The sequence below is a fragment of the Taudactylus pleione genome, unplaced genomic scaffold (assembly GCF_031769625.1).
Source record: "Taudactylus pleione unplaced genomic scaffold, aTauple2 ptg000201l, whole genome shotgun sequence".
NCBI lineage: Eukaryota > Metazoa > Chordata > Amphibia > Anura > Myobatrachidae > Taudactylus > Taudactylus pleione.
Window position 1 is genome coordinate 52,008,349 of NW_028284603.1, and position 14,801 is coordinate 52,023,149.

Consider the following 14,801-nt stretch of genomic DNA (forward strand, 5'->3'; position numbering starts at 1 on the left):
AAGAAAAAAATGGTTCAGCTTAAAATGGAAGATACGTGATGCAACATGGATAATAGGAAACTGTTTCAATCAATTTTATTAATTGGAGTTCCATGATCTAATTTATAGCTTAGTGAAATAAAAGACTGTATATTGATGCCACACAATAGCCTTCTGACATGTTATTGGAATATGTTGCTGGTTTTTGTACTTGCTAAAATATTTCTTTACTTTATTAGATCAACATAGAAGTTATTAAAGCACAGACAATGGCTTTCCTGACAATAGTCAATGAGATATTAAAAGGCCAACATATAATTCTGAATGATAATTTAATAAAGTAAAACAGTACATATTTAGCAAAGATCTCCTTGATGGATATAACAAGGGTAATTTATCTGAATAATTCAGTTATATGTATTGTCTTTTATAGATGAGCTTAATTACAGTAAATGTAAAAATGGACTGAAGAGAATGCACAATAGACTAACATGCAGTTCCGAGCTGCCAGGTCTCTGTGTAGGAAGTTCTTGCTGCTGAGATACTCCATACCAGTCGCAATGTCAATCATAAACTTCACCAGCGTCTGTAGAGGCACATGCTGTAAACATGCAACAACATACAGAAAGTTAGCCATGCAAGCTAATTCTATGGACTGTTATAGCAATCAGATGATTTATACTCAAATTACAGTTTTTAGTTAAATGAACTTGTTTTGAGTCCCTTCCCAGTGCTAATTTGCAAATACACGATTTTTTTAAATTCTTTGCTGAGCCTTTAAATGCCTGTTTTATACGGCCAGAGTGCCCCACATGCTTCTCTCCCATGTTGCTTTACCATCATATTGAGTTTTCAGACAATTTTACATGATTTAAAATCAAATAGAACTATTTCTGATGGTTCTATTGAAATTGTCGATTTTTGTGTTGATTTTGGGTCGATTTTGTGACAATTTTTGGTTGATTTTTAAATCGACTGTTAGTAAACGAGCTTTTACTATTGATGGCTGTGGAGAAGTACTGATTGCCTATTTGAAGTTCTATTTGTGTGTGAAGTCTAATTCTGGGGATTTTGAGTCACCTTTAGTAAATACACCTGATTGTCACCACAAAATAGAATGGAACTGAGAATCGACACTTAGTAAATTTACCCCCTGATGGCCTAATCCTCGCAATTCTCCCCAGGCAGCTAGAGTAACTCACTTAGGGGGAGATGTTTCATGCTTTGGAGAGCGATAAATTGGAGAAGTTGCCCAAGGCATCCAATCAGCTTCTAACAGCATTTGAAATGACAGAAGATGATTGGTTGCTTTGGAGAACTACAGCTGTGTCCTCATACACTATTGCTGCAGTCACGTTGAATAACCTTTCTCAGACTGCCAGCTCCTGTGCGACTCTTGCACTGAGCGTCTTCTTTTACCCCCCAAAAATGTGATTTAATCACAATGCGATGCGAGAAAACAGTTTAACAGATTGCACTGAGTAATTTGATATGCAACACTTGTATATCTGTGTGCATGTGAGACTGTATACGAAGTGCTATGATGCAGCGGCCGCTGCTTTTTTTTAATGCCATGTTCCTTTGTGCTTCGTCCATGACTTTGTACATATTTCAGACTAAATTGCTGTGCGTTAAAACAGCAACATGGCATCTCTGGAACAGATTGAAAAAAAAAGTTGCAACACTACGGCCCTTGGCACTGCCCACTCACAGAAGGTGTTTCGCATCGCATGGCGTATTTGAGGCTAGGTTTATGAGGACACAACTGTACTTCGCTTTATCTCTCTCTAAGGCTTGATACATCATCTGCTTTTTTTTAAAAAGAAAAAAAAAACCTTCCACCACAAAATCATTGGGGAATTCAGAACTTGGACAAAAACAGCTAGTTGCACACTTTTTACATTTAGTTACCATTTTACATATCTTTATGCTAACAACAAACCACATGTGATCAGACTTACTCTATGTACACGCATGTATTGACCAGAAACAACAAACAAGCCATCTGGGCAACTTGCCTGAGGGCCAGAGCCAATTCTGGAGGAGAGAAGAAAACTGTGCAGGTCTCCGTACTTCATGAATGGTAATATGACCATGGGCTTTGGGATTCTTCTGGGGCCTACTTCTAGGCAAACACCTGGAAGAGAAACACATATCATGACCTGTGAAGAGGATACCTTTACTAGGACAGAATGTGAAGAGTAAACACTACCGGTATGATCTGTTTATAGGACAGTTACAGGTCGATATCAAATATTATGCTTGATTTATCTAAATGTGTCTTGGGGGTGAAAATGACTTAAGCTGGGTACACACCTAGCAGATATACTGTATCTGCAGATTGAGTAATCTGCAGATAATGGTTGTTCATACACACTAAACAAACAACATCTACCATCTTGCCGGGGGTTGCGCCGGTTGATCACCCGTACACACAGCACGATGGACAGATATATCTGCCATCGGCTGTGCAGTACAGCCGACGCGAAATGTAGGTGGATGACGTCATTCACAGACATATCGCCGGTACACACTGGCAGGCTGACGGCCACACGATATATGCTGGCCGATCAATTGATTGGCCAATATATCTGCCAGTGTGTACCCGGCATAACTCACCAAGTGACTCACATTGACCCAGGTTTATCTGACTTTTTACAGCTAGGAAACATAGGCCAATACCAATTTGACCATACATGTATGACAGGGCCACATCACTGCCAATATAACATCAGAGGCTTCGTTGTGAAGTTGGGCAATAATCTCATCCTCTGATCACTAGTAGCATCTTGTATTCATCCTGAAACCTTTTCTGCCAATATGCCCAATAATCTCCCAATCTATTGTGATCTCATTACTTTCAGACATCGCACTACTTTTGGTGTCATAAAATTACTCATAACCCGAGGGTATGTGGTCAGCATTAAACAAAGATTTGTATACAATGGGTTATCCATGAATCTTACCAAGCAACTTAATAACATTTGGATGGTTGAAGTCTTTCATACAGGCCGCCTCGCTTAGGAATTCTTCTATTTCCCTTTGTGAGAAGTTGTCCACTGAAAGAAACACACATATATATATACACACACACATTATTATAATGCTAAAACAAAGGAAAAACAGACTTCTGCAAAAAATTTACTAAGGAGATAATTGACAATCCAATCGCATAAGACTAAAGAATGTAAAGTAAGCAACAAATGGTTGAAGTCAATAATTATAAGCCAACAAGTAAAGTTCAAGAAATACCTTTAAAATGAAGATAAATAAATATAAAAAAGAAAAATAATAATTATATAATTATATATAAATATATTACACACACAGCTGTTTTTATCCGGCACGAAAAATTTAATTCTGAAACTTTGACCTAAAGCTGTTGTGATGAACAGTTCCTTCTGCTGCCTCTTACAAGTCCACTGAGTGCCGCTGATTTGCATCGCGCTATATATATATATATATATATATATATATACACACACACACAAACACACAGAGATGTGCCCACATACATCTGTCCTCCATGCGCTATAAGTCGCACCACACAACGCGGGAGCTCAGTGTGACTCGGTGGCGTTAAGCGTCTTTCTGTGCTTCTTCTTACCTTCAAATGCATCTTAATCGCACGACGATGCGACTAGGACACACAAGCAGCTTCTGCTGATTAAAATGATATGCAGCATTCCTATGTTCTCTGTGCGAATGCGGGTGTATCTGCATGCGAAATGCTACATTACAGTGTCAGCGGCTGTAACACTGTAGTGTAGTGTTTAGCATGCAGATACACCCACAGTCAGACACAGAATATAGGCATGCTGCACATAATTGTAATCAGCAGAAGCTGCTTGTGTGGATAAGACGCATTTGAAGGTAAAAAGACGCACAAAAAGACGGTCAGCGCTACCGAGCCACGGCATGGCGCATGGTGCGACTAGAAGGGCTGATTAACGCGCCAGGAGGCTAGATGTGGACTTTTATATATATATATATATATATATATATATATATATATATATATATTTATTTATTTTTTCACCTGATTGTTTAATGCTGACTATTTGGTTTGATTTTAATATTTTGTAATATTTTTTGGTGTTCATATTTTGATGTGTATCTTTATTATATTTCAAAATGATTTTGCTACATATTTCATATTTAACCACAATTATATTTAAGATTGTTTTAATGACCCAATATGACATCTGTATAGAAAAGACTCCCTGGGCGAGATTTAGGGTGTGAGTTTTGAATAAGTGCAAGTATAGAGCTATACTTGCACATTTTCGGAACTCACCCTATGTAATAAAGTGTGAGAACATGCAAACTCGCACCTCTGCAACTCGCAATGGCAAAACACACATTCGGATGTTTTGCCATTGCGAGCATACAACTCGGGCAATGTAATAGAGTGCGAGTGTTTAACTCGTTCAATATTACTTCTGTTAACTTGAAAAAAAAAAACCAGACCTGCTTCAGCATAGCAAGTCTAGCCTGAGCAGGTCCGAGTTACACAGAAAGATACACAGATCCATGAGAAACAGAAAAAAAAAATGTAAAAAAATAAAAGACATGCGTTCCCCCCACAAGCATAACCAACCTGTCCTGGTTCTTAAAATACTGGGGAGAAATATGTAGGGTCCCCCTGTATTTTATGAACCAGCACAAGGCTCTGCTGAGCCGGTCTTGGTTGTGGAAATACAAGGGACAAAGTGAGTAGTGGTCCTCTGCAGAGCCGTAACTAGACTTTTTGGTGCCCTGTGCCAGAAAGAGCATTGGTGCCCCCCTCATTTTTCAAAGGGAGATAATGCACCCAAAAAAGGGCCATGGCTTCATGTGGAAGGGCCAGGGAAGAGATAGGAGAGGCCAGGAGATGCTGGGGAAGAAATAAGAGGAAGCTACAAGCAAGAACGATAATAAACAGAAATTTGACAGGCCCAAATAGCGCCCCCTGACCTGTGGTGCCCTGTGCGATGGCACCGGCCGCACTACCCTAGCTACGGCCCTGGTCCTCTGTATTTTCCATAACCAGCACCTGACTCTTTCTAGTGGGGGTGTAATGCCTCAGCTAGTGGCTAGTCTCATTAAAAGGTCAGAGTTTTCATAGGAGAAAACTCACCTGGACTCACATAATGTAATAACCTCGTTCTCACAAGTTTGCAGGCTATTATTACATTTGGAGACTTGTGAGACAAACTCCAACCTTTAAATGTGCGAGAAGGTCCAAGTTTGTCTCACACATAAAACTCGGACCCTATTACATCTCGCCCACTGTGTCCTTTCCGACAATAACAAACATATTTTCTTACACTTCATGGTTTTCACAGCTACACTCTGAGTTGTGTTATCAGGATAGTGCAGTTCACCCTCCATTACCGATCCAAATTCACCTAAGCAGACGAAAAAATATACATTATTGCTGGTGACAGATTCATTTAAATCTTATATTCAAAATCCACATACAGTACTTTGCACTAAAATCCACCTGCTCCCCTATGCCTGTACTTATATCTCCCAACATTTCCATAGGTGGGAATCTGTATAAAATGCAATCGCACATTTGAAAGGTCACATGTCACAGGGGCTTCCGTTGGACTGGGCCGTGCCACCAGGTCACTGCTGCTATATTATGCAGGGTGGGACATACAAATCCTGGATCAATCAGGACACTGCAATCTTGAGAGATAAGGACATAGCCCAAAAATTGGAACTGTCCCGCTATAAATCGGGATATGTTGAGGGGAATGCGTTACTTTATTTTTGTATAGCTGTGTGTATTTACTCTTTCTCTGAAATGGTGGAGCAAGATATTAAACATTTTAGTAAGATTTCCTTTGCAGTTCCTCTATCTGATGAAGGGGAAAAAATCACTTACTGTAAATGGTGGATAGCTTGCTCAGCCGTTTCAAAGGAAGAGAAAGATTTCCCAGTTCCAGATTGGGGAACTGCAGAGGAGAACTAGCTTTTTCTTTTTTCTTTGAAATAGGTGAGCAAGTGCATAATGGGGTCTATAGCAAAAATGGAGAAAGAGCAGCACATTTGCATATTTATTCAGTGTGTGTGGTCGGAGATAGAGTCATGTTGGAGCGATAGTGCACGTATATGGTAATGATATTAGGCAATACCCTACATCTGGTTGCACCACTTCTTACCATCCTTCCTCTTCCAAAACCCTCCGCCACCTTAACCGGCGCCGCTGAGATTTTGTTACCACTGAGCACCCAGTTCCTTCACTACAGCGGCAGCCGGAGGCTGGAGTTCACTCCTTAGCTCCGGCTCCCGCAGTGGGCACCAGAGCCGGATTTAGACCTCATGGGGCCCTAGGCAAAATACTAGTTTGGGGCCCCCCCTCTCTCAAACAATCCATAGCACTATATGGGGGGAATTAATTTCAACGTGACTTGAATAGCGCCGGGAGCGAGCTCCCTGAGCCATTCAATTCAGTGCGCTGTGTGGTCGGAGAATGCCGGTTATCGCACTTATTGCTCCTTAACAAGGGCGTTAAGGCACGTTAACGGCATTCTCTGACCAAAGTGCCGGGCGCGCGGCTGTTAGCGCAGCGCTAAGCAGAAAAACACTTTGGTTGGATTTCTCCTCGCATCCCCAGGAGGGTGCGAGAAGAAATCCTTAGCGCGCCCAAACAGCGCGGTGAATTGAACAGCTGCAGGAGCTCCCTCCCACAGCTATTCAACATCGCGTTGAATTTAATTCCCCCCTATGTGAGTTCCTGATGCCCTTACATAATTTTTTTGTTTTTCCTCCTTATATTCAACTTTTTAAAGCTTAAAACTTTAAAATGGAAAATGAAAACACAGTGCAAAAAGAATGTGCATATATAATATGTGTGTGTGTTTATTTATATATATATATATATATATATATACATACACACACACATATATATATATATACATATATATATAATCCTGTGACATTGTAAAAACTGTGCATATATCCAGTAGGTGTCAATAGGTCAAGTCTTGACCTAGTGACAACTACTGGATATATGCACAGTTTTTACAATGTCACTAGATGAGAAAAAAAAAAATATATATATATATATATATATATATAATTATTCCCATTGAGATGGATGCATATTTACATATATATATATACAGTCGTGTGGTCCAGCTCTCCTGAATGAACACCTAAGTGGCACGGTGACCGCACATGTTACTCACAAATACAGACGGATGGTGCAGCACTCCATGCGCTTAATGGATTTTATTAAGCACATGGGGGTAGATGTATTATAGCGGCACTTACCGTGCCGCTATAACGCTACCCGCATCGCCTCTTTACCGAGGCGAAGCAGGAAGCACTACCGATGAGATGTTAACTCCCCCCTCCGGCGCTACCCGCTAGAGACAACAGCGCATTAGCCTAGTGCTGATGCGCTGTCTCTTCCTGGCCGGCTCCGCTGAGCATGCGCGGGATCTCGCAAGTATCGCGAGATCCCCGCGTGGAGCCTGGAGCCGGCAGCCGCCGCAGCAGGGACAGCGCTGTCCCTGCTGTGGGGATAGGCTAGCGCCAGGCTGTAGCTGTCGATAACGACAACTACAGCCGGCCGAACGGTCAGACGTTATGACCGTTCGTACATAGCCCAGGCTATCGGCGCTGCTATCTTGTAGATAGTAGCGCCGATAATTACAGGGGCGCATAGCGCCCCTGTCAATTACCGCCCAGACCCCCGATCATACATCGGGGAGAAGCGGTATCAGCTGATACCGCTTCTGAGCTTCGTACATCTACCCCATGGAGTGCTGCACCATCCGTCTGTATATATATATATATATATATATATATATATAGATACATAAAGATACATACATATATATATATATATACATAGATACATACATAGATATATACATAGATACATAGATATATACATAGATATATACATATACAGTATATAAATATATATATATATATACATACATATATACATATATATACATACACATACATATATATACATATATATATATATACACACACATACACTAATATATATATATATATATATATATATTAGTGTGTATATGGCAGCTTATCAGGGTAATACAGGTCCCTACCTGCCTGGCCTTGGGTGCAGCACTGCTGCTGGTGGGAGGCGGAGTGCCTGGAAGCCTGGCTGCTGGGACGGGTCACGGCGGGGCTAGCTGGATGAGGGACAGGGCGGCGGGTCCTGCACAACCTTCCCTCATGTCGCGTGCGGCGGCAAGCGGCCACGGACACACAACAAGCTCTCTCTCCCAGAGAGCACCGACAGCCGCGCGGGACTCTCTGGGAGTGGAGGCGGGACCCCGTGACGTCATGACGTCACGTGGTCCCGCCTCCACTCCCAGAGAAGTCTCGCGCAGTGCTCCTCTGGGAGTGCTATAATCAGGGGATTTCTTCAGGCAAAGGGGCCCGTCCACGGGCCCCTTGGGTCCCGCCGGGCCCTAGGCGAGCGCCTAGGATTGATAGCAGAAAATCCGGCCCTGGTGGGCACTATGGCAGGGCACAAGAGCAGCCAGTCGGACTGCAGCGGACACTGGAGCGGGGCTTAAGGTAAGTATTGCGTGTTACTGTTTTTTTTTGAAAGGGGCACTAGTACTGGCGGCACTTCTACAAGGGGCATTACTACAGCGGGTATTACTACTGGAGGCACTACTACAGAGGGCATTAATACTGGGGGCACTAGGGGGCATTAGTACTAGGGACATTAATACAGGGGGCACTACTACAGGGGGCACTACCACTGGGGGTTCTACTAATGGGGGCACCTCTCCTGGGGGCACCGCATAAGGCGCATCAGTCCTGGGGGCACTGCATAAGGGGCACCATTACTGGGGGCACCACTACTGTGGACTCTGAATAAGGGGCACCACTACAATGAGCATTGCATAAGAGCCACTACTGCTGTGGGCATTATGTGTGAGGGGCACTACTGCTATGGGCATTGTATAAGGGCACTACTACTGTGGGCATTATATGTATTAGGGACACTACTACTGTGGGCATTGTGTATAAGGGGCACTAATGTGGGCATTGTGTAAAAGGGGCACTACTGTGTGTCGTAACATGAATAAGGGACACTACTATGTGGTGTAATGTGAATTAGGGGCACTATGTGCGGTGTATTGTGAATAATATTGTGCTACTGTGTGGCGTAATTTGAATTGGGGATACTATTGTGTGACCACGCCCCTTTTGTTTGAGACCACGCCTTTTTTTGTGCGCGCTGTCCCTTTATTAAGAAAGCGCTGAGAATGGGGTGGGGCGAGTTCCACCATGTCTCTAGAACGGACTAGGTAATTACAGACACACAAATCTATGCACAATATTGGAAATCAGGCAACTACAGTAGTTTGTTGGTCTGAGGGAAGAGGAAAAGACTTAATAAAGTAAGGAAATGTGCCCTGTGTAGTCTCTGTGCCTCAGGGCAGCTGTATGGTAAGACACAACTGTCCCTGGCCAACACATTCTGCAGCACTGTACAAAGTAAGAATTCCATATAGGCAACAAAGATACTGACATAGTATAGTAATAATACGCATGACATTCCCAGACTAAAGCAGAGAAGCGTTTGGAACAATGGAATTTGATTTAATAAATATATGACATTTGATTTCAACATATGTTGACACCAAACAGCCAGGCCAGGGCCAAGAGGGTTCCATATATTATGTTTAACATGAGGTCCGTCTACACATGCTTGTCAATTTTGTCACCTGTCAATCAAATATTCAGACTTCTCTGTCCAAATATGTACAATTTATTATTAGCATCCTTTATTTTTAAGGGGCCACACAAATTCCACAGCAGAGAATATACAAAGTAACAATGAAACTTGACATATCATAGGTAAAGTAATGTAAGCTAATATATTGTGGGAAGAAGACAGAGCAATAAACTAGCAAACTAGGTAGGAAGCTGACAAGTGGCGAGGATTGGGTAACTGACTGTAATGTGACTGGCGGGTCACAGGGAGGGGAAGGCAATACATGCATATTATTGTATATATAATGGTGGTTCATTTACATTTTTACCTTTCTCATAAAATTCACAATATGATGAACAAGCTCTTCTGGTAATAAAGTTACATTTCTTACCCTCTCCCAACACCTTCCCTAGAGTCAACAGGCTCCTTTCAACCATCACATCTTCCAGTTTCTGCTGCAGATCCTGGCTGATCCCTAAAGTACTCACTATGAAATAAATACAAAAAAAGTCTTAAATGTGCTTTTTTAAAATTCTAATAATATAATACATGACATGACATTAAGATAACCTAACACATAAACAACTGTATAAGAAATGTTATGCAACCTGTGCCCAATAAGTGGCAATCTTTATTCATATGATTGCATTTTATAATTAAATCCAGACAAAGCTGTTTACACCAACTAAGGTACAGTACAACACAGGTACATATAAAATAAATTCCACATTTTATCTGTAATTGTTAAAATTCAATGAGGTGGAACCAACTTACATGTCACTTCAATTGCTTTCCTGTTGTAGGATCTCTTTGCTTTGTAATTTACTATGAAGTCTGAATCATCCGAATTGACAAAAGCATGTCTAGATAAATAAAATGGAAACAATGACAGGTGGAAATCATGCAGAAACGCTGACATTCCATAAATGCAGTTGTGAGGAGATGCTAGGACAGTGTCTGGCCATATAACAATTAGAGATGTGCAGGCTCGGATAGGTTTGAATTTTCCCGTCAAGTTCTGATTTTTCCCGCCAAAAACCGGGTCTCAGAAAGAGGCAAAACGTCATCTTTCATGGACAAACATCATCATTCCTGGAAGAAAATCGGGTCTCAGAAAGAGGCAAAACGTCATCTTTATGGACAAACATCATCATTCTTGGACTTCCAGGAATGATGATGTTTGTCCATGAAAGATGACGTTTTGCCTCTTTCTGAGACCCAATTTTTGGCGGGAAAAATCCGAACTTGGCGGGAAAATTCTAACATATCCGAGCCTGCACATCCCTAATAACAATCAAGTATATGTTAGGGACAGTATAAACTTAAGTTACAGATGCTGTCACACTTACTGTACAATCTGTTCCATATCTAATGTATACTATACTGTAGGTCACACTTTTTACTCTAAAGCTGGGTACACACTGGCAGATATATTGGCAGATCGATTGATCGTGTGCCTGTTGGCCAGTGTGTACCAGCGGAATGTCTGTGAACGACGTCGTTCACAGGCATATAGTGTCGGCTATGCTGCACAGCCGATGGCAGATATATCTGCAGATATATCTGTCCAGCATGTGGTGTGTGCTGGCGGTTGAAGCAGAGGCCGCGGGGCGGTCCATCGCGCTGTGTGTATGGGCAGTCTGCCTACTGCCTATATACTTGTAGCAGAGGCCGCGGGGAGGGGGGTGTGACGCAACCCCCGGCCAGTGCGACCCATGGCCAGATGACAGATGATGGTTGTTCAGTTTTTATGAACAACGATCATCTACAGATATATGTGCAAATCACTCGATCTGCAGATATACATTATCTTTTAGGTGTGTACCCAGCATGACAGAAAATGTGTTTAGTCAATTAATTAGAATATCTCAGATAAGAAGTGGGAGCAGCTCATTAATTGCTATGTCAATATACATTGTGGAGGTGGTTATGGTAAATGATAACATTTCTCTTTTAAACTGTATGCCTCTTAGGATGTGTTACGGGATGAGCATATTGTTGTATTGTAGACTATTGTTGTAGGAACTAGAATGATCCAGAAGGCTTGTTACTTACACTTTTCCATTTTCTCACATTTCCCCAGGCATTCCCATTCTATTTAAGGCACTATTTACAGATAATAGCAAAGCAAAAAATGGAGCAGATTTGGTTATTTCAAATATCTGGATAGATGTAGAGCTGGGAGGGGCGTGTATTAGAAACCACTACGGAGACTACTATTACAATCAAAAAAGAGGGACTGCCGCAAAGATCTTTTATACTGTATCTTCCGCGGTACAATAATACACACACACTAGTTATAGTAGCACAAGGAATATGATTATTTATTAAACAATATCATTTACAGGCTACCTGCTGGACGCTGCAATGTTTCCATAAAAATCGAGTTATTAGGGCTCATTAATACAGAACAGTTCCAACCCGGATCAGACCCGGAATTTCCCCGGCGCTGACCCAGGATATTCTTGAGTTGGCGCCGTTCACACCGGAGCCGGGTCTGCATTGACCCGGCTTTTCCGGCGTTGAACTGGACGCTTGGAGATGACGTCATCCCCAAGTGCCACTGAAGCCGGACCAATTGGCCGGCATGCGGTGCGCTCCAGGTCATCGTGATCCGGAGCGCACCGCTCACACTGCAGGGTTTCATGGGTTATTCCCGTGTTAAACCCTGCGATTTACCTGGGATGGATTGCCGGGTCACTCGACCCGGCAATCCAACCCCTTACCCTTTTAAACCAAAGAGCTACCCGGGTTAACCCTGCAATAAACTGTGGTTTAGCTCTGGTGTAAAAGGGGTATAACTAACATTGTATTTTGCTGCACTATATTATAGCAACCAATCAGACTCCTGATTTCATTGTCAATTTTGCACTGGACTGATAAAAGCTAATTGCTTGCTGTGGCTCAGTGTCATTTTTGCACCTAAATGCAATGTCAGTGTGTCAGGCAGTGGGTTAGTGGAGACATACTGTAAATCAGGAAGGAAATTGTCTCGCTTCAACCAATAATTCCCAATTTAGGAATATTGGTCCAGCGAACTGAGATTAGGCAACAGGTATACTTTAAAGACATGAATAGATTAGCTTTTAATGGGATAATTGTATAAGTGTATTCATAATGATATTAAAATGACTTTAATTATTATGGGGTAGATGTACAAAGCCTTGGAGAGAGATAAAGTGGATGGAGATATCGTACCAACCAATCAGCTCCTGTAATTTTTCAAACGCAGCCTGTACAATGATAGTTAGCAGCTGATTGCTTGATACTTTATATCTCTCTCCAAGACTTAGTACATGTGTGCTATTATTATTGTGCGTCATAAAATCAGTCTAAATACAATTCATAAATATTAATCCAATGCCAAATAAATGTAAAATTTCCCAAAATAATGTAACTTTTATATACAGAACTCTAATCCAATGTTTTAATAATATTCTTTGATGGAGAGGTGAGATATTTTGAGCTCTGGTATAGAGATAATGGGAAGACCCAGATAGAGAGAGTCCCCATGCTGATAGCAGTACACCCTTATTTACACAATCACCCAACAAGGTTCATGCTTAGCAGGGAGACACACAGCAGGATGTGCCGCCTCCTCTATGACACACCCTTTAACCAGGGCCAGCAACAGAAATCTTGGGCCCAGAACACTTTTATCTCTGTGGCAGCAGGGCTCCTCCTTCCAGGCAGGGCCGGCCCTATCATTACGCGTGTTACACAGCCAGCTGAGTAGCAGCTGTTTAAAATGTTTTTATAGGTGCTGCTGCTACATTCATTCTGTTCCTGATCGTCGGGGCCCCTCTGATCCGGTATGGGTGTCCCCTTTGTCCCCCCCTGTCGCCGGGCCTCCCTCTAACTCCTGATATCATGTATGTGCCTGAGATGACAGAAACATAATAACATTCTTTCTACTTGCTTCATTTCCCTGGTATTTCTATGACACAATGTTTAAATTCAAGGTTCCGTTCTTCTATTAGTGATGCATCAGGGTGTGAATCACAAAAATAACAGCAGTAAAGCTGCATCTATTGTCTGCAATTGCACTTCACTTGCTTTCAAAAGAAGTTTTTCCTCACCAGATGGTTGTTTTCATACTTTAGATTAACAATCATTATGTAATTTTATACAGTGTTATTAGGTTAGGCTAAAAATAGTGGGATGCACTGGATGTCAGTGGCACCGGAATCCCGACCCATTACCAGAACACCAGCGCCGGAATCCTGACATCAGTTCAGATGCCGTCATTGGAATCTTGACAGTCAGCATCCCGACCGCAAGTACAGCGGGCCGGGTTAGCGGCTAGCCGCGTGGGGGGGGGGTTGTAGTGGATTAGGTTTAGGCACCACGGAGTGGTTAAGGTTAGGCTGTGGGAGGGGGGAGGTTAGGGTTAGGCTGAGGACAGGTGGAGTTAGGTTTAGGCACCCCCGGGGGGAGTTTAGGGTTAGGCACTAAGGGAGAGGGTTCAATTTAGACACTAACAAGGAGGGTTAGGTTTAGGCACTAACAGGGAGGGTTAGGGTACAGGGAGGGTTAGGATGCAGGAAGGGAGGGTTAGGGGGTGAAGGGGGGAGGGTTAGAATACATACGTAGCCCCTGTGAGGATTCTGAGCATCGGGATGCCGCTGTCTGTCTTTTGACGGCCCACATCCCGACTGCCGGTCTCCCATACCCAATCACATCATTCAGCCAGTATTTCCAATACTCAGAAAGTCACTTTCAGTTATTAGAAAATGCTTGAATTTGTGAATTACAGTGACATCCTCCCATTATATTTCTGCAAAAACATACTACTCTCAGGATTCTAAAAGCTGTTGTAAATTATGTGTGCAGGTGTTGTTATTGCAGAGTTGTATAGGCACACACCAGCGGATGACTCAAACTATGAACAGTCCAGTTACTTAACCAGTGGTGTTGGTTTATTGAAGGATATCAGGTTCAGCCATACTCACTGTTACATACACACTGGTAATGGAGTGGAGCGGGGTTCTATACATCTCACCAGCTGGTAAGTGTATGCTGCAGACAGGTAGTGTTGCAGGTATTAACCAGATCTCTCATAGGAGCTAGGTAGGAGACTTCTTTCTCCCACCATGTCACTCTACATAGT

At 42.4% G+C, this 14,801-nt stretch overlaps 1 protein-coding gene across 1 annotated transcript in view; it reads right to left on the reverse strand.

Moving 5' to 3' along the window:
• The window catches only part of MERTK (MER proto-oncogene, tyrosine kinase), a 120,289-nt gene that overhangs the window by 20,409 nt on the left and 85,079 nt on the right, over positions 1 to 14,801 (reverse strand). The window contains exons 11-16 of the mRNA XM_088477379.1: positions 10,466 to 10,554; positions 10,083 to 10,178; positions 5,289 to 5,369; positions 2,946 to 3,038; positions 1,998 to 2,116; positions 471 to 580 (exon numbers count right to left, since the gene is read on the reverse strand). Coding sequence (XP_088333505.1) covers positions 471 to 580; positions 1,998 to 2,116; positions 2,946 to 3,038; positions 5,289 to 5,369; positions 10,083 to 10,178; positions 10,466 to 10,554 — 588 coding nt within the window. The remainder of the gene's footprint in view (positions 1 to 470; positions 581 to 1,997; positions 2,117 to 2,945; positions 3,039 to 5,288; positions 5,370 to 10,082; positions 10,179 to 10,465; positions 10,555 to 14,801) is intronic.